The 21,286-nt window shown below is 40.4% G+C and overlaps 2 protein-coding genes across 2 annotated transcripts; one reads left to right on the top strand and one right to left on the bottom strand.

Annotated features, from left to right (window-relative positions):
- Window positions 1–4,081: 4,081 nt before the first annotated feature.
- LOC137298315 (uncharacterized) lies at window positions 4,082–6,307 on the top strand. Its single transcript, XM_067830519.1, has 2 exons — window positions 4,082–4,346; window positions 5,940–6,307. The coding sequence occupies exons 1-2, from the start codon at window positions 4,082–4,084 to the stop codon at window positions 6,305–6,307; spliced, it is 633 nt and encodes a 210-aa protein (XP_067686620.1).
- A 7,271-nt stretch (window positions 6,308–13,578) lies between these two features.
- Window positions 13,579–18,070, bottom strand: LOC137297829 (N-lysine methyltransferase KMT5A-A-like). The gene is made up of 5 exons (XM_067829786.1): window positions 17,990–18,070; window positions 16,184–16,292; window positions 15,437–15,575; window positions 14,754–14,952; window positions 13,579–13,602 (listed from the first exon to the last, which is right to left on the bottom strand). The coding sequence occupies exons 1-5, from the start codon at window positions 18,068–18,070 to the stop codon at window positions 13,579–13,581; spliced, it is 552 nt and encodes a 183-aa protein (XP_067685887.1).
- Between the last annotated feature and the right edge of the window lie 3,216 nt (window positions 18,071–21,286).

Here is a 21,286-nt window from a genome sequence, read left to right as displayed (position 1 = left end):
GTCGACTACGCTCTGTGAGTGTTTCAGGAATGTCCCTGAGATGGCACTTCACAGACATTTGCCGAAAGAGAGATACAAGTGATGTTTTTATCTCGATATCCAGCTACAGGATGTGTCTTATATGTTCCGGTAGATGGCGCCCCTTGCAGTCCCCGCTCTGTCATCCCGATGCACTTTAGGGATGTATATATCCACAAACTCTCCACGCTGACTGACGAATGGTCGGTACTTACCATTGGAAATGTATATATGTACTTAAAATGGCATGCAGGATAACTTCGATATCAACAGGTACTACAATAAATTGCAAAGAATTCCATTGGAGTTTGTTTCTATTAACCAATAAACATTATGCAACGCTTACTGAACGACAACTGTTTACTTGTGGTCTGATAACGGAAGAGGCGGAGTCTGTGTTGGACTATGGCGTTATTACTAATTTCGAGTTGTCTACAATATGTGCTAATAATTAGATATGCAGTCTGTGAATTTATTATTACAATTTATTTCATAATTATTTTTTTATTTATTTTTACTCCATTTTCCCTCACTCTACAACATATATATTATAGCAATACATATCAAGATGTACATAGTTTTCCTTTTCATTCAGTTGGTAAATTATAAAGTACAGGTAGGTATTTTAAGTTCCAAACAGATATATTCACATACTATGTCATTATATATACAAAGGTGTTTTCGATTCTATCAACTGCCGATTATATAATACAGAAAGGTATGTTAAGTTCACACACTGAAGTGAAATTATTACACTGCAGTATCTTAAACGGGCGAGTAATAAAGGTTACTCGCCCGTTTAAGATACTGCAGTGTAATATTTTTAACTTCAATATTACACTAGTGTAATACCGCTTGACGTATGACGTCAAATGGTTCAAAGTTGTGACGTCACAATGCTAATGTTGATGTCGCGATTTTACTAGACCTTGATCGATTTGAAAGCTGAGTGTCCTCACACTGTGGGCAATTTCGCCGCAGTTTCTGTCAATTTATGTTGGCGAGTAATAAACAGAATACTAAACTCGCTTCCGTGAAATACCATTTTCATTAAACTCGTTAAAGATTTAGTATCAAACTCGCTTTCGCTCGTTTGATACCAAATCATTAACTCGTTTAATAAAAATGATATTACACGGAAGGTCGTTTAGTATCCTCTATGTATAATATAGTGTTTATTCATAACGTATGAGTTCAATATGTGTTTGTGTTTATGGAGGTCCGTTTTGGGATTTACACCATGTGTTCATCGGTTTGTAACCTCCGTAAATACAGCACACGTCAACTTCAGCACAAATATACTGGTAAAATATAGTCGCTATATGATCCATACATGGGCACATTAACTGATACATGAATCAGTTTGAGTGAACATAGTAAACCCTGAATATTTCATGGCGGAACAACACTTTAATATTGTATTGGTAGAGTCGCCCAGGTAATACATGTTTGGACGTATGCGAGGCATGGTGCTGACAGCTCAGAAACCCAGTCACGGCGGTGGCGGTGGATAGTCTAGTGGTGACAGCGTTGGTCCGTCACGTCGAAGACCCAGGTTCGAATCCCCATGTGGAAGCAATGTGTTAAGCCCATCTCTAGTGTACCCCGCCGTGATATTGCCCAAAACGGCGTAAAACCAAACTCAGTCAGTCAGTCACGGCGATCCGTGGTTCGAATCCATGATTGGGGTAGATAGACATATTTCTCGTTTAAGATATATCGCATGACTATATATTTATACTCTGAAATAACTACACTCAGGCCTTACCTCTGAATAAACGATTGATTAATACGAAAAAAGGACAGGGAAATCCGACACCTAGACCACTCTTACCCATATCCCGTGAACACAACTCGGATTGGGCGAAACACAAATATAATAAGGCGAAAAAATATGTAATGTTTATGAAAAAGCTAAAATATGAATTTGATCAAACCAACATATGCGAAGAAAGACATTGCTAATAACGTACTTTGCGCGATAACATCCGTGTTCAGAGCAGTCTTAAAGTTCACAGCCGAAATAATTACAAACAGATATATAAAGAGAGTGAACAGAACCCCTTGCCTGTATAATATTGGATGGTGAGGGATAAAAGAAAATATAATATGTATGTCGAACGGATTTAAATTCTTCAAATTCTTCATAAAACACCGAAATCCTGTCAATGCGTCGGGCCTGCAAGGACAGTGAAAGTACACACGCACTCTCAGATCAATTTGGGGTTTTCGCCAAAATTCAAACAAAACTAAGACAGCGAATTAACTGACACATTGACAGACTTTTTCCAAACTCCTTCTCACATATAATCTTTACAACTATGAACAATTTCAATTTTTATGGAACCAACTGGATATTTATGTTAACAAGTTAAAGTAAACAAGAATGGGGAAGTGTGTTACCAAGGCAATAATATAATTATTTTTTTTTCAAAATTCAAGATCAGGTTGATTGTCCTGTACGCGGGTATATTCAAGGTAATTATAATTTATATCTTATGTATGTTATATATGTTATATCATTCTCTGCACATTGTTGGCAGTACCACGGACCAACCTCTGCGTCCAAACCACAAGCTTGGCTAAGGCGTGGACAGTGCCATTGAATTCAATGCACAATCTATGTTTCATATTTTCGTGATGCGAACTCACACATTGATGATTATGAGTGTGTGTGAGGTAGCCGTTTTGTTCTTAAACCATGCAGTGGTCGTTCAGAAAGCCAGTTCTTGAAAATGTTCGTCTATTCCTATTTGATATGACAGCTGACTGAAATTCTGCAGTACAGAGCCATCATGAATATGAACAAGGGCATTGAGATCATGAAATATATGATTATTTTGGGGAAATGTCGGAATACCGGGTATTCATCATGACGATCAGCAATCAGCATCCCCAAAGAACAAGAAAGAACCGACAAAGCAGACGTACTTGTGGCCTTGACTTCTTTCGCGGGCAATCGTCTTAGATATTTCAAAGACTACATTTGTATTCTGCCCGAAGTCTGTCCATTGTATGGACATATCTGGGATTTGTCCCTCCTTCATCCTTATGCACGTATAGGACTGACCTTCTACGAGATGGTCAATAACTCCTCTAAGAAAACATACTGTCTGATCCTCTTGTATGTTCAGATGAACATTTCAGATGAAGAATCGATAAGAAGAAGCGTGTTTTTTTCAGTGTGTGTTTTCTCCTGGTGTTTGAAAAGAATTTAAATGGGTTGACCCACAAATCATTGAAAACATTAGTAAAACAAACAGTGACCACAAAATTTTAAATTTTTCTGTTGTCTAATCCAATATGTTGAGAGGTTAATGTTTTGCCTCTTCAAGTTTGATGAACCCATGATTGACCTTTGCAACCCCACATCACTAGTCATCATCATCACCATCATCATCATCATCATCATCATCATCATCATCATCATCATCATCATCTTGCAGGAGAGTTTTGAAGAGCCTGGGTCATTAAATAGTACGCAAGCACTGACAGTAACAGTTTTCTCTTTGGCTGACCTACCGCATTCACCGACATCCTGAAAGTTCATTTCATGCAACATCATCGGTTTTTCTACCTATGGTGTTAAGATATATCCTGTTGCATGTTTGTCACCATTCTCATCGTGTTAAATCTGTTAGTTAGCATAGTTCGACCAAATACAAAAATCTGACCGGGAAGTCTCTGCAAGATTTTTCGTGTTTACACTGCTCGAAGGCTGAGCGAAAATGTCCTCCCCCTAACCTTTAATTGATCTGAGTCAACAGTGTTCAGTTGCATCCAAACATACGTTCACGTGTCTACAAATTTCAGTGGTGATTCGATGTGGGCTTAGAACTTGAGATGTTTGCATCAAACAGGGGCTTGTGTCGTATTATTACTCACGTTGCCGCCGGTGTGGACACTGTCGTTGTCAGTGAACGATACAAAATATCTTAACGTGGTTCAGATCAGTTGTTTGAGGGACGACGCTGAACGGTGTGGGTCTATCTCTACCAACCTGCAGACAACAGGTGAAGGCCATTAACCACAGAGAACCATTTAACATCGCAGACAACGCAGAATGGCCAATTCAATGTGGAGAATGTTTCAGCTGCAACTGGTTCTGTGTTTGAAGCTAATTGTTCACGGCATGAGTCTCCAGAATCAAAAACTTTGCACGGAGGCCTTTCGTCAAGACAAAGCAGACCTCGATCCGTACCGTTTCCAAGGTTACTGGTTCGCCACGCACTTTTTCTGGAGTGGTCTGCAGTGGGTGCATGTGTTTGACGTGCAGTCCATGTATATCTACAAACCCGGGACACCCAGCACGTGGACGGTAGCAGTAGGTAAGTGTGACAGTGTATATATATTTTCTCACTGTTCAAATTGATCTGATAATTTCGGTTATCTTATGGCGTATGTTCGAGGCACGACTAATCTATGCACGTAAGAGACATTTTACTATTTTGGTGAAATACAGCAGTTCCGAGTATACCGTGTCTATGTTTTCCATGTTAAACTGCCAGGGGACCTGCATTAGAACATAAATCCATTGGCGAATGCAAAAGGGGTGGGGGTGAAGGTTGTTGAGGGGACCGACCCCTAAACCCCTATAAAAATGACTAAAGACCAACCCTGAAAATTCCCGGATACGCCTTTGAAGTCTCTGACAGTGCATGAACCAACTCTCACATACATGCACGCGCATACATCTCGTTTCATCTAACTCACACTAATAACAGCTGACAGAAATATTTATGTTGAGGTAGGGGTTCAGCGTTCGATTGCCATGCCATTGAGGCACCTTTGGTTCAATATTCAATGGTCGTGGTCGTGATGGAATATCAGGAGACTAAACACCATCCTCGCATTCTGTGCTGTATCTTTCACCACGCTGGAATGTATCTTATGTATATGACAACTGTGTCATTCATGTTCCCTATAACCCACACAGGGCTTGATAACAATCACTAGTGTTTCTCGTTAAGGGGACGGTGTCCCCCGCCGTTATATTGCTAAAACACAACTCACTAACTCACTCGTTAAGGAGAGTGTGACGTAGCCTGGTGGTTCAAGTATTCACTCGTCACGCCGTCACCTATATCAAACTTTTTGCATGTTTTTAAAAACATTACAAGCATGCTGCCATGCCTGGCATGTTATCAGTCAAGACGGATGAGCATACCAAACATGTCCTTATACAGAACAGCTTTCTGAAAGCGTTTTGTACCCTCCTGTCCATTAAACCATAAATCTAACCAAGGTCTAAAGGCTGGCCAACTATAAAATTAAAGGGAAATTACGTTTCCCACCATAAAACTGAGACTTTGAAATCAGATGGTATTGATATTAGCACTTTTCGCGGAAATGAATGTTTATTTTAACCGTGAACTCAAACGTAACATTAACAGGATGTGAAACTAAAACCTAACTATTACACAGCGTGAAACTGAGTCCTAATTGTTCCAGTGTGTGAATCTGTGACGTCCATAGTGTGAAACATAGATTGTTCCAAAGTGTGAAACTAAGACGAAACTATTTCACAGTATGACACCGAGTCCTGTTTGTTCCAGTGTGTGAATTTGAGATGTACTTATTACCCTGTAACAAATTGAGACGTCATAGTTACACTAAATAGACGTGACGTTATGTGATTTAGACGTTTGTTTAAAAGAAGACAGTTTTGTACATAGGTTTATCACTAATTTAGATTAATAATATTTTCATTAATAAAACTTGAAGCAGCAGACAACATGGTCAAAAAGACTTGAGTCATGCTTACAGGGATAGACACATAAACAAAACTTCACATCCTTTTAGAAAGAGACGATGTTCATGTGAAATATGCGCTGGCGAGGAAGACGTGGACAAGACAAACTATGTAAGAGGGGACGCCACTCACTCACTCACTTACTCACTCACTCACTCTCTGTTTTCAGGAGTTCACAGAAACGAAGATCAGTGCATCCGCCGACTCTTCAACATCAGCGTCCCTTCAACCGGAAGTAACGTGTTCCGCGATGCTGGCTACTACCATCACGTGATCGACACCGACTACATCAACTATGCCGTTGTGTTGTTCTGCTACAACGTCAGGAAAGGTGGAAGGTGCGACTTCTCCAACATCCAAACGGTGATACTGAGTCGGACACCAGACGGTCTGGAGGACCAGGACGTGTGGACGGCGGTCAGGGAAAAGGTCCGACTGTGTACGGACCCCTGGAGGCTAAAAGTCATCCAACAACGCAAGAGGTGTGTGTGTTCTCTAGAAGACTTTGAAGATGGCACAGGTCCGGTGTGCGACTGAAGATTTCGTCCATATTTTAGTGTTTGTATATATACGTGTATATATGTATAAATATGTAGAAAATGTTTGTACATTCGTAATAAAAACAATGTTTTTACAGTAGAGATACTTATTTCTTGTCCATTAAACACTGATGGGGAAACCGAAGTAATATTGTCACGCTCCAGTGGAAATTTAGGTTTTAAGGTGATTTAGGGTATAGAGTTGTGCCTCAGATAACTCTAAGTCTGCCTACACCAACGATGGCGTGTTGGGTTCCTTTGTCAGTTTAGGATCGTGTTCGAATCCAAATATAATCCTGACTATAGTCCTTCATATGACAACACCACGTTGAGTCACTAAGCGCTAGCGTCGCCGTTAATCACCTCCGGCTGTCCGGCTGTACAATATCTGGCTCACTGTATTGCGAGATCGTGAGAATGAGAGTACACGGTACTCCATACGCATGTCTTCATTCGCGACGGGAACCATGACAAGAATTCACTGTAATCTTACATCAGTTTAAAGTGTGCGCTTCGTACGGGCATAATGAAGTGAAGTGCTCATGGAATATGAATAGTGTCAATTCATTATAGAAGAATACACCTGGATGCTAATAGGGGGACATGGCGGTAATCCTGTGATTCGTAGAATCATGAACATACAGATCCTGACTACATCGGTAGAGAAGCGTGTATACAACATACTACCGGTCATTTGGTCATCATGAAAATATACACGATTTGTGACTGCAATAATGAATACAAGCACCAAAACCATTTTGTAATCATTGCATTGTACGACTGCGACTAAACCATAAGCAAATAGTTTATACGGTGTTATCGTATTTTGGTCACATGCACATGCAACGACATGTCATTGGTTCATCTGGCAAAACAACCTCCACTTCTACACGTAGGAATTTGTCATAATTTTCTCCACTAGTGCGTCATATTTGCGTCACTGCTTTCCCTATGCCTACCATAAACATTTAGATATGTTTACCCAAGCCATCGAGATTGTCCTTGATCAAACAATATTTGAGCATGAATGGTGCTTTTTAATTGTTTGTGCTTGTTTGTGACAGTTTCTGGGTAAACCACCCTAAATTTTAAATGATCATTTCCTTTGATATCTTGAAGTGATATCTCCCTTCAACGTCTGTTTAAAGTATACATTCATATCAAAAATGCGATTTGTACATGAACCAACATCTTTGCCTGAAAGTAAGCGAGTAAAACAATGTAATTTTTGTTTGCGGTCAGTATAAGTACACAACGACATGTAAAGGATCAATCTCTACACGTTATTGGCCTTGTATTTTGTTATCTCTACCCTTGACAAATATGTTGAGATCTCGATATAGAATACTCAAGATGTTTTCACGACACTCACAATGAAGGCGTATGTCTTCTATATGGAACCTTGCCAAAGCAACTCAACATAGAGTACACCTAATCCAAAAGGAACAGGAGGTACTGCTGTGAACTGATCCGCCTCTGGCGCTCACTGATAAAACCGATTCGAAATCTATATATACACTCCCCAAAATAATCTGACTTGGTTATCAAGAAGAATGGATAAACTGTGCGTGTGGAGCTTCGGAGGTGTGTGTGAGTGTGAGTGTATGTGTGTGTGTGTGTGTGAGTGAGTGAGTGTATGTGTGTGTGTGTGAGTGTATGTGTGAGTGTGAGTGTATGTGTGTGTGTATGTGTGTGTATGTATATATGTGTGTGAGAGTGTGAGTGTATGTGTGTGTGAGTGTGTGTATGTATGTGTGTGTGTGTGTGTGAGAGAGAGAGAGTGTGTGTGAGCGCGTGTGTGTGAGTGTGTGCGTGTGCGCGCGTATGTGGCTGTGAGGCATACATGCGTGTATGCGCGTGTGTGAATGTAACACAGGTACCTGTAATCTATAATGCACGTACAGCTTGTCCAAGAACGGGGGCAGTGATTCCAATACCACGAGGAAGAGATCAGAGATCGATGTGTTGATTTCATGTATAACGTTCCTATACTGGAGGTGAGAGAGAGACCACTCTTCTGAACGGATGTAAGGCAATGTTGTAAGTTTGAAATCCGAAACGATGTGTGTGGACTGTGTGGTGAGAATTATTCGGGCAATAGATAGTAGTGTTACAGCTACAGCAGTCGATAGCAACATCAACGAGCAACTGACACTTATGTTCCTTTCAGCTCCTGATCATCCGTGATCTACTGTGACCTTAGCTAATTGTATAGCCATTAAAGAAGATGGGCAGCCAACACATCTGTCTCATTACACTGGAAAATTTAAAACAAATAATAAAACAGTTGCATGTAACATGTTCTCTTTCCTATATTTCCGAGTGTGTAAAAGCTACCACTAACCATTTCAATATTTTACAACTTTATTTCTGTTTGTTTGTTCAGTCAATACTAAGGGATACATTTACATGATATTTAAGTACACAATTCCACTGTATTGTTTCCCGTGTAGTCAGTGATAAATACATCAGCACGCTAGAAACACAGGCCCCGTTCCTCATAGCGATCGTACCGCTATGACTATCTCAAGTCTATGTTAACTTATGGAAGTTACGATAATCTTAGCACTACGTCTCTCGTAAGTCTATGTTAACTTGTGGAAGTTACGATAATCTTAGCACTACGTCTCTCGTATGTCTATGTTAACTTGTGGAAGTTACGATAATCTTAGCACTACGTCTCTCGTATGTCTATGTTAACTTGTGGAAGTTACGATAATCTTAGCACTACGTCTCTCGTATGTCTATGTTAACTTGTGGAAGTTACGATAATCTTAGCACTACGTCTCTCGTATGTCTATGTTAACTTGTGGAAGTTACGATAATCTTAGCACTACGTTTCTCGTATGTCTATGTTAACTTATGGAAGTTACGATAATCTTAGCACTACGTCTCTCGTATGTCTATGTTAACTTGTGGAAGTTACGATTGTCTCAGCACTGCGATTACTTTGTGGACTGGGATCCCCGTATTCCTATGATTCAAACACATACATGGTTACGGCACGTGAAATGCCACATATTAAACGATGCAAATTAGTTCAATTGTGTAAGAGTCAGGTGAAATTTTCTATCGTAGGAAACCTTCGATTGTACCAAGCTCTGCAGTGTTTTTTCAACACCTTGTGACGTAAATGAAAACATGTTAAAGGTATGCGAGTATCAATGGTATACGTTCTCCGTGGCATCGATTCTGTGAATCATACATAACTGCTAGACGCTGGAAGTAACGGTGTCTCAAGGTGGCATCGGAAATCGATTCTCTGCAATACCGAGGATGGTGAAGTTCTTCGTTTTCATTAACACATGACACATCATGTTTGGTTGACAAACATTCGCTTGACCCTGATCCGTGCAATGATTGCTTGTGTTTAGCATAAATGTTTGTCTTGGCCGGGGAAATACATTGTGCCTTGATCAGCAATTTGAAGCCGATCTTTTCTGCTCTCATCATCATTTACCTTCTCGCGTATGTCTTCAGAGCACATTCACTTTTAGATGTTTTGTCTTTGAGGCATTCTGCTGTGTTGTTGAAACTGTCTTGACAAGAGGCGATAATCGCTAGAAGACATGTTGATTTCTTTGTCTCATTATTATCTTTTGAATGGTTCAGTACATTCTACTCTGTGAATGTTGTTAAAAAATGTTTATAAATATATTCGCCGGTACCGAAGTGAGAAGTGAAGTAAATAAACATGTGTCTGTCTCTCTGTTGATTTCAGGACACGCTACTATTTCCATGTACATTCGCCGGTGAAGAAGGTAAACACTAAGCAAGTGCTGCCATTGTGTGACAGAAGCATGACCTGGCCGTTTTAAAGCAGTCCAGGGGTAATGTTCAGCGCACCGGGGTTTAGCTGGAGACATTTCGGCTTGCTAATTCACAACTAATTTCCCGGGAATAGTATGAATGTGCTTTTCTGACATTAACACTAATTTCCGGGCAGCATGCTTACTGAACAATGCTTCGTGTGTGCGTCGCGACTGAGGATTATCTCCTCCTGCCCCCTCCTGTGCACAACTATACTGACTGGTCTCTGTGTCCAATAACCAAAGGTATTAACAACCGTTCCTCTACTCGGCTAAGGCACGTACTTTCAAAACTAATTTTACACAAGAACGTTCTTTTTCACAATTACTCCCAAGCGATTTGAGAATCAAAATCGAGTGCACATTGATCCATTGTCATCGGAAATAATGACATCGCAATTATCAATCACTGAAAGGAACTTCTATATTACCATTTACCTAAATGTAACTAACAATCTTTCACAGCGTACATATGAAAAAACACATGTTTTCGCTTATGGTTTAGTTGCAGTGTTTTTTCCATGTACATGCTGGAAAAATACACCCGTGTTTGTGTCAGCTCAGTGAACAGCGATTTCTCAGTATATATGCTGTTCCAAAAGGTTTAATTCTACACTGCTTAATTCATTTCAAATTATAACTTGATTGTAGTCACGGCGTGGCTGAAATACTGCCGATATGTCTTTAAATCTTAACTCATCAAAGCACTGAAACACTGACCTTGAACGTTTGGAATGCAGCAAGAACAGGTCCAGGTCTGCTCGGTGGGGGAGCCAAGTGGTTAAAGCGTTAGCCCGTCACACCGAAGATCCGGGTTCGACTCCAGCCATGGGTGCAATGTGTGAAGCTCATTTCAGGGGCCCCCTCCGTGATATTGCTTGAATATTGCTAGAAGTGGCGTAAAGCAATACTCACTCACTTACTCGTATTCCACTTACGTTCAATGATGTTCGTGATGTCACCCACTGGATCGTCTGGGCCAGATTCGATTATTTACAGACTATCGTCATGTACGTAATTCAGTATATAAATACATCTTTTGTCTGTATACCTGCTGAGGCCAAAGTGAAGTGATGTGAAGCAGCATTGGTAAGTGAGTAAAAATAGTTTAATGACTATATTCCACCAGTTATCCAAATTGTAAACAGCCACAAAGACATGTGTATTTAGCATTTATCGAAATCGGAAATTACGCTATGGCCTATCACAAATGGTGAACGTGTCTAACATGTGTTGTCTGTCTGTGTTGATCTAAAATCTAACCAATAGAAGAGACAGTAAAATCCACTACACATCACTGGGTTTTATAAGTTAATGCAAATGTCAAGGCAGCTCTGCATATTACATACTGGACGTGTCAACAAAGCTTGGCTGTGTATAATTTTCTAAGAAGCAACGCGAATTGGAACATAAACCCACAATTGACAATTTGTGTGGTCTGCAAGGGTCGGATGAACCAGCAGTAACAAAGATTGAAAGTCACTTTGCAAAGATGTTTGTTTCCCTTAGCTGTGCCAGGATCCGACGATCGCGGGTTTCGGGATCCGATTCTCAAAAATATGAACAATGTTTACGTTTGCAATCCAGTCGTACGCAATCCTGCCTGGAGCATTTCCCCGAGAAAGATTCAACGCGCAACCCCCTCCCTCTGTCACACCATGTAGCTACTTTCTGTGACACAGCCACGAAGACTGTGAGTCACATATATACTGTTGTATATTGATTGATTTAGTGTATTGGTAACATCTGCACGTGTTAATTTCACCGATGAAACGGAACTAATTTCAAGACTGGAGTCTGCTTTCAAAGCACTCACTGTATCTCAAACAATATTGTCCATGACGTATTCCAAGTACAACAATCAGATCTTAAATAAATGATAATGTATTCCTAGATCATCCTTGGAATATCTGTTTTGGTTTTACTGGTTGGTCCACTGAACGACTAAATTATATACCAGGTGTATATTGTTCTGTATAGAATATTAGGCTAGGGGCCTGTTAGTGAATAAAAATGTATGTCTGTATAAGGTTAGGTTTTAGATCAAGCGGGTTCAGCTGTATAGTATCTGCTTGAACTTGTAGTCAACCTTCAAAGCCAGAATCTTAGGACTCGTCACTTATTGTAGGGTATAAGACAATGTATAAACATTCTAGAGTTTCAAATATTGATGCCTTCAGTCCTTTCCATGAGTGTTTAGTTCACAAGTACACGATATACGGACTGCATAAAGTATAAGTCTCAAGCTGGCACATAACAAACATACACAGCTGACATGTGGCGTTCTGGGACACGGTGTTGGTAACATCTGAATGTGGTTTCAATAGCTGCGTCTTTCAAACAACACGTACTGTGTTACCTGAGGTCTGTTTCTAGGGGAACATGTACTCATGTTACCAATAACCAGCGAATCGATCAGACCATATCGCTGTTCTGAAGTAGTCAAACCTTTACTTAGGCACCAGGTGCTCGCTACAAAGCGAACAATCACTGTTGACATGATCATTGCTACATTGATGGGTATATAACGGCAATAGCAGTTTGAGACAGAATCCACTCAAGATTCCAAGATACGGGCGTTAATTATATGACGGAATATCTGAAAACAAGTGGTGGCAACAATTAGTAAAATACCCTGCATTCATAGTACATCGTGCAACATGGGGAATGCATATACATATATCAGTATTTTCCGCCTGTACGCCTGTTCCCACTTTCTAGGATACACAATAGTTGGGCACGATAGATGTTTAGGGTCTTGAGATCGACATGGTTTTCACTGACAAAATAAACGAAACATTGTTTTCATAGAGTATTGTCTTCCTTGGCCTGTTTCTAAAACCATCGGGTTCTGAAGGCAGACTGTCTTGAATAAGCCCTTCGCTGACTGACGTTTCAATTCACCAGCTCCACTATTTGCACGACTGATATGAACGTTCTCTACTAAGTACAGCCTGTTTCGGTGTATTATTGAGACCTTTGATTCTGTGGGTTGATGTTTCATATCTACACAAAACAGAAAATTTCATAAAAAGGTCGTTTCTATTTCTCCCAACTTTAGTTTAATCTTCTTCTGTTTCTTGACAAATGTGGCATTTGATCTAATTCCTTAGTTCTTGGATTTAAATATTTACAGCTCCTCAAACCTAGTGTCATAGTCTGGCATTCGTATCATACGTTGAATACCTCTGTGATGACTTTTGAGTATAAACAAAGAGTAGAGCGTATCCTCTTGACAGTACCTCGTGAGTTCATTTCGTCCCAGTTTGTAGGAAGAACAACATTGCAGGAAGGACAAAGAACATGTAATGTAAAAATATTGTTGTGAAAAGAATTAAACTCCATTTGGATTGTCTTAATGTCTGGTCTATAACACGAATCCATGATGGACGGCTATCAGCGTGAGAGAGATTCGTCGTTAGCTCAGCTGGAAGCTGGCCTTGAGACTGGACGGAGAAGGTCACACCGAGACGTCACTTGTGTTCTGAAACAGTGAATAACGGTATAAATCATGTATTTTGCTACAAGAGCAAGTGTATGTAATCTGTTAAATTTACACTGAACAGCTTCGTTTCTCATGTTGACAATATCACACACGATTATAGTGTGGTCGGGGAAGTCTGCTTTGAGGACAGATTCATGTAGGCCACTCCATCAAGATATTTTTTCGAAATTCCTTCGAAACATTACTTCAATATGGCAATGTCGTCGCTGAGGAGACGCGTTAGATTTAACTACATACACACGAGGCAGCCGGGATACACTAAGATATGTATTGTTGGGGTAATTTAAGTTTTTTGGCAGGAAACGGTTGGGGAAAAAAACCGAAGAGTTGTAACAGCTAAAGGACGATGGTAATGTTTATAATCAAAGTTTGCTGTTTAACAACACACTTAGCTATATTCCAGATGGAATCCAAGGGGGCACGGGATGTATGTATGTATGTATGTATGCCAGTTGATCTTTGGTTCAATCCCCGTCACGATATGGCTGAAATACTGCCGATGTGACGTGAAATATTAACTCACTCACTCACTAGGTTGAATCCCCTTAACACCCTGTTTGCGTTCCTACTTCTTTCCAAGGCCTCGCATATCTCTGGGTGTGACAGGAACTGTATTCCTGGGTTCAAGCCTCATGCAAACAGTATCCCGTCTGTGTTTGTGAACTCCACACCAGCCTTTTTCACAAAAGCTATCCACGTGTTACACCGCTCCAGGTTTCTCCCCCACACCAGACCGATGGGAAAGCAATAGCCACTACTGAACACGGAGTTCCCGAACTCATTCAGTATAATGGTTGGTTCGTTGTTGGTTTACGCCGCACTCAGCAGTATCCCAGCTATATGGCGGCGGTCTGTAAATACTCGAGTCTGGACCAGACAATCCACTGATCAACAGCATGCGCGTCGACCTACGAAGCTGTCAGCCAAGTGGCAAGTCTGACCACCCGATCGCCTCTTACCCCAAGCATGGATTGCTGAAGACCAATTCCAGCCCGTATCTTTATGACATAAGCGACAATTAGCAAGGCAATCCCAATAAATGCTTCCGATTATGCTGACAGTCCATATCGTGAGTTTGAATATATGCGGACTGAAATAAGGTAACGTTATTAGGAGCAACAGGTACGTACCAGATTCCTCCACGGAAGGAGATCCTCACTACCACCATAATCGAAATGGATTTCTTCTCCCTCCAGTATCTGTCTCAGTGCGAAAAAACTAACATGTGGCTCCCCGTCTACAAAGATCATCCTTGACCTTAAATTAGGGTGTCGCCATTCATCGTTGATAAGTCTCGCGTAGGAACCATCTTCCGCTGACGCGTCAACCCTTTGAGTATGAGATAAAGAGAAAGTATAAGAGGTGACTATCACTCTATGTATGCACAGTGCAGTATGGAAAAGGGATGGGGAGCAATTATGTTAACATCAGAAGAATTTGACTGCATCACTGGCCGAAGGCAGATCACTGACAGAGCTCAGATATATTGTCTTCCATTCTCTTCTCACATGTTCACCGTGTTCACAGTCAGTTCAATGATGATTTCAACTGGTATCGTTCAATAAAAAATTCTCACTTATATTTACACAAGTTCATGTTTCATTTGAGAATTTCGGCTGAGAGCCATTGTTAGAGAACAGGGCTCTTTCTCTGCAAAAGCAACGTTATACTTCTAGGATCAAGGCTGTAAACGTTACCACGTCAGACAGTGTATATAGTACAAAGCGAGTGGGATCATGGCGGGTTGTAATAGCAGCTGGGAGAAGGGTGGAATCCATGCCACCATGCAATGCTTCTAAACCAGAACACTCACCAGAACCGTGTATTGCGATAGGCTATTTGAAAGGTGTAGGAGTTGTCATCTGTATCTGGTTCCACAACGTCCCGGGTTCCATGGTAATACGTCACGTATTCGCCTCGTCCAATGTCAGTATTTGCAACCATTCCTCGCCCTGAAACATAACAGATGAAAAACATAAAGCCTGACCTAAAATCCAGGAAGATACCATCGTTCGCAGTCACTGTAAACTCCAACATAATTTTGAGTGTCAATAGGATTTTAACGCTGTTACTACTGTTTCAGTCACAGTTATGTCCCTGTATATAACGCCTAATTGGTTATAACGCCCAAGTTGCTGCAATGATTTCCCATCAATTATATTCCTGTCTTACAACGCCACCACAATGTCTCCTGAATTCCGAGTACTTGATTATCATTGCCAGTGTCATTGTGTCGTCAACTTTAGCACTCCAGTTGCTATGACTGGGTAATTATTCAGAACAATATTATGTGAGTTTTTTAATCATCCCTTATACTGACTGAGAGTCAATCGTTTGGACAAAGGACATATTTACGGAACGCATTCCACTCACTGAAATGACACTAAACACTGGTTTGAGTCTTACTTCCTTATCGACTGAAATGTTGCATTCCATTTAACCACCGAATGTGCATGAATCCCCCGATCGCCTCTTACGACAAGCATGGACTGTTGAAGACCCTAGTCCCCTCTGTATATATTTGCTTTAATCTATGAATAGCGATGGCTTTAAACCGAACCTTTTGGATGTCCAAAATCATCGACGCTGAGATAACCGGGAGCCATGTCAGAACGCCGAATGGCTGACTTTGCCGCTGTTAGTTGTAGCTGCCACGGGCACAGCTTTTCCTGAGAGGAAATATATAATAAGTTGAAATTAAACGCTGACCGAAAAGAAAACAATAAACAACAAAGCATGTGATAGAACTGACTACTATAATCCGAAAAGGACGAAGTTTACAAATTACCTAGAAATCACTATACAGGTATTACAGGGGAAGTATGAAGACGGCAATACAAAACCAAAACCAGCATAATACGAGAGCAGTGATAATATCAGTGACGACAATGAGGGTAATATTCATCTCATTGTAACTAAAGTATCCCGGGTATTAATGGTCTCCTCCTAGTTGCTGGTACCATGATATGTAATGTGAGGTAATAAGCTATAGCTATCTCTCCTTATGTACGCATGTCTGCAGGAGACTTCGGAATCAGCACCCTGTAGTACTTCCAGATCTATACCACACGTCTAATTATTTTTAACCAGGGATTTACCTTGTGTCCTGCACTTGAGGGTCCATGGGACTCATAATCTCAATTTTCAGCACTAAGATAGTCTTAAGTTAATGTTAATGTGTGGCACTTACGTCTATCTTAGCGCCAAGTGAGCTTCGAAAATCTAGACTGAAAAAGGACGGCCCCAGACACTTACTATAAATACTGTTATAGTGAAATGAAACTGTGGACGCGTTATTAAATTTCGTTGAGTCTATTGTCAAATGTTATGCGTATAGGACGCATGAACTAGTGTCCTGTAAATCCCCCCACATAATAATATAGGTAACCAATGTTCGACGCGGAATTCCCATAGATTCAGTGTATTACACATGGAGCACCGTCACACACTGCGACGTAACAGTGTATCAAAGTCCTATATTGTTATGTTTGACTCTTGAGCAAGCATCATGCAAGTATAGAAGATTAACTTTATCTGCACAGGTCGTGAAAGGGAATGTGCAGACTGGAAGTGTGGGCTGTGAGGACACACCATTATCTGCAGGAACGCTGTGAAGGACGTCATATACACATATGTGGTGGGAACAGTCTGTAAGAGGGAACAGGAGCAATAATGCCAGTGTAACTCTGTGGCTGCTCATGGCGGCCCGAGTATGAACACAGGGACAGTTTAATCCTGTGATTCTGGCAAATAGAACATGTTCATTTTGAGAATCTGCGATTTATATCTGGTCCCTTGAGACAGAAATAATGTAGGTCTTGAGCACATATCTCTTCAACAGAAGTAACAAAATCGTTTCCACAATGAAAACAAAGTTGTACGATTCAGTGTACATTCAAAAAGGTGAGTGTATCGCTCAGTCGTCATCAACCGTCCCAGCTGCAGAGTCCACCTTGTTGTCAACATTAACGAGGCTAATATACTGGACAGCAAAAGAAACCCAAGTTTCAAAGAAATTGAAATCTCATAAAAGTAAGCGTTCAAGTTTATGTCTTCTGTTTTAACATCCGACAAAAAGCCATTGCATTCTTTTGCTGTTCAGTATATAATCTTCAAAAGAAAGTCTAATTGTGCTAATTCAGTCGTCTCACGGGAGTTTCTACGTATTCAACAGAGAATTATATTACCATAAAGTGACAAAAATATTTCTATGGTTATAAAAAATGTCTGCAAGAGCCAGTAATCATTGTCATATCTCGGCAATATGTACCTCGAGTTCACAGATGCCCAAATCAGATGACAATTCGTTATGCTTATGTTTCATCCGAAACGTTCTATCAACAACAAATAGCGCGTAAGGGCAAACCTTAAAATGATTCCTCGCTTGGCATCTACCAAGGACCAGACTCATCCAGAAAATGGTTAGATAAATGGGCAGTCTTCTCATTTCCCAGTACTCGAATGCAGAAACACTGACTGTTACGTCAAACATATACACAGCATTACATTTCCCTTACTATAGAACTATCAGATATTACCACTTCAGTATCCGCATTTGCGCAAAAGTTATTTACGTGCAGACATGTTGACATTGTAATATCATTCTCGTTCTGATTTTGTCGTCTACTCACTGATCACTCTCAGGGTTTATATATGATGTGGAATGCAACACCAAAGAAGAAATTCGATTTGTTTATTGATATCTTTGAAGCTGATATGTTTCCACAATGGAGTTATGGACAAGTCGATCCCTATAATAGTGCAGATGTTACAACTTGGTATAGGCTTTAATCAGTGTATGTCTGCATTGTGGCTTGTTCAACACAAATATTACACTCATGTTATTTCTATGGGAAAATGTGTGTTATCTGGGTCTATAGTGTAATGAAAATACCAGTAACTATCGGTTAATATACAGAGGATGCCCTTGTCATGACAAGTCCAAAATGTCTTCCTCTTCAACTACCTGATTTCTGTTTTTGTGTACATGGTCTGTCAGATTAGATGACAGCGTAGTGTTACGGTCAAACGATCAAAACACCATTTATAGCATTCATTTCGACTGGCTTGCATTTGTAAATTTTAAGTGTTGAAATTGTATTGAATCCTACATGTTGCCTATATTCTCATTAATGTGTAAAGTACACAATCGCAATTGGCATTGTATGTCAAACGCGCATCGTTCTCAGTCAAACGGACTGTATCCACACTTCGTCGATCGAGAGTGGCTTGGGTGTCATTATCGTCGAAACTATCATGACATGTATGGCATCAGAAGGTGTGTACCAGACCGTGGTATGGCGGCTCGCACGTGCTCATGGACATTGCTGATATTATTAGAGTGAATCTGGGTGTACACTGTTACGATGACTATTGTTTGGATGACAAAACAATCAACTTTGGCGCAAATGACTGACTGCGAATGTTCATACACATTGTGAAGGAACAGGGTGATCATATCGCTACATGTCTCAGTTACTTTGGTTGAGGTAATATCAAGAAACCAAACACGCATCCTTGTTTATTTACTTGACATGTGTCGATGGAACCTTGTAGTACCAAACCTGCTAATATTATCATATCCTTAACTGAGTAGACGCTGAAGGTAAATTATTGCAACGTACACAAACAAAGCTACTCGGATAAACACGTGACAAAGCAAGGTATGTTATAAAAGGTGAAGATTTATTCAGGAATATCCCGAAATGTTTAATTTCATCAATGACGGCGGATTTCAGGCTCGAGGTCTCATAAAGAAGGTGGAATCTGAGATTTGCCAGTGCAATCTTCTTCCTTGCCAGCATCACGTGGAGACTCAGGATGCTCACAGACATCACTCAGACATACTCGACATTATGCCATGTTTTAGAAACACCTTCAATTAGGGACTGGTTTTGCAATGGGATTGGTCTTCTCCCTGGAGAGTTCAGGAAAGATGCCACTGATCACAGTCATGTAGAGAAGAAGTCCGGGAGCAAGAGGATTGAAGGTTGTCCCCAAAGTTTTCCTTCATGCATGTCGGCATGAATGTTGTCTTAAGGAGATCTAACCACGTCTCTGTCTGATAATGTGCCCATTTCGTCTGTGGCTGGAATACAGAGCATAGCCTTGAAATGACATGGAGCATACAGTTTCGTTATTTCAACCTCAAACAGGGAGGACAAAAAGCACAGCACCAATATAAATGAAAGCCACTTATGACCATCTTAGTGCTTTGTGAAGGTAGGCCCTGAACTACATATACAAAACGTCATATTGTACTTCAGATCGAGGTACTAAAATAATACCGCATCCATTTTATAAATCTGAATCGATGAGACCTAATTCGAAAAGTATGAATTTTGTTGGGCCCTTTTTGTATTTGATGCTAATATTGTTGATGATTTTGATCGTGTGTCATTATATCCTAGCATCATTATATATGCATGTAGGTATTGCTTACACTGACTGGATCATTTACAGGACACATGGATATCAAACACGCCAAACCTTGTGTAATATATGATCAGATATTTCTTCCTGTAAGTCCAAACTGGATTCTTCAGAACTTCCTCTTTCTCCATCCCCCGTTACTGCTCTCTTCATCTGATGTAGAAATATATTTCAACAATAACTTGGGGATACATTACGGCGACAGCCTCTTGCTTGTTAAAGTATATAAATCTACACTCAAACTTGACACAACGTAATAAAGAACTTCCTCCATCAAGTATCTGATCTTTGATTATTCATCAAGTTATGAACTTCTAAAATGCGAACAAAATGTGAACTGAACGAAATTCGACCATTTTGTTTGTCCAGATATATTTAAACACGAAAGATGAGTCTGAAAAGGCTGTCAATCACGCTACGTTCAATACATATTCAATAAATATACAATATTGACCATTTATACCCAACCTGTCTCCATGGAAAGTGAGTGGCCCCATGGTTGTAGTTGAAACGGATCTCTTCTCCAGTCTTTATTGATCTGCGGGCAAGAAAGGCTACGTGTGCCTTACCATCAACAAATATAACTCTCGCCCTGGCATTGGGATTCTTCCAGTCATCATTAAAAAGTCGACCATAAGACCCATCCTCTTCGGAAGCATCGATCCTTTAAGATATGTTTTAGCTATTTAATAAATCAAGATTAATAACATATTGTAAATATCAATAAATCTCCATACCCTCCCCTCTCTGTCTGTGTCTGTCTCTCTCTGTCTGCTGTATGTTGTATGTATGTATGTATGTATGTATGTATGTATGTATGTATGTGTGTGTGTGTGTGTGTGTGTGTGAGTGTGTTAGTGTGAGTGAGTGAGTGTGAGTGAGTGTGAGTGAGTGTGAGTGAGTGACTGAGTGTGTGTGTATGTGTGTGTGTTGTGGGTGATAGATGCCCTTTATACGGACACTGAGTAAATAATGTTTCACGCCACTTTTAGCCATATTGAACCAATATCACGGCGGGAGACACTAGACATGGACGTCACTTATTGTACCCATTGCAACTGTACATTGGCCCTCCAGGAGTCCAGATCTCAATCCCATATTGGGGCATATAGATTGCGGAATATCCCAAAGAGAACCTTTAGTACAGAATGTTGATGTCCTCCATCAGGAAAGGAACGCTACACTAAACGTCAAATTCAACCTCCGATACAGTCAGTGGGGAACGTCGGAA

The sequence above is a fragment of the Haliotis asinina genome, chromosome 10 (assembly GCF_037392515.1).
Source record: "Haliotis asinina isolate JCU_RB_2024 chromosome 10, JCU_Hal_asi_v2, whole genome shotgun sequence".
Taxonomy (NCBI): Eukaryota; Metazoa; Mollusca; class Gastropoda; order Lepetellida; family Haliotidae; genus Haliotis; species Haliotis asinina.
The sequence above is the reverse complement of the archived record's forward strand: the minus strand, read 5'-3'. Positions and strand labels throughout refer to the sequence as shown.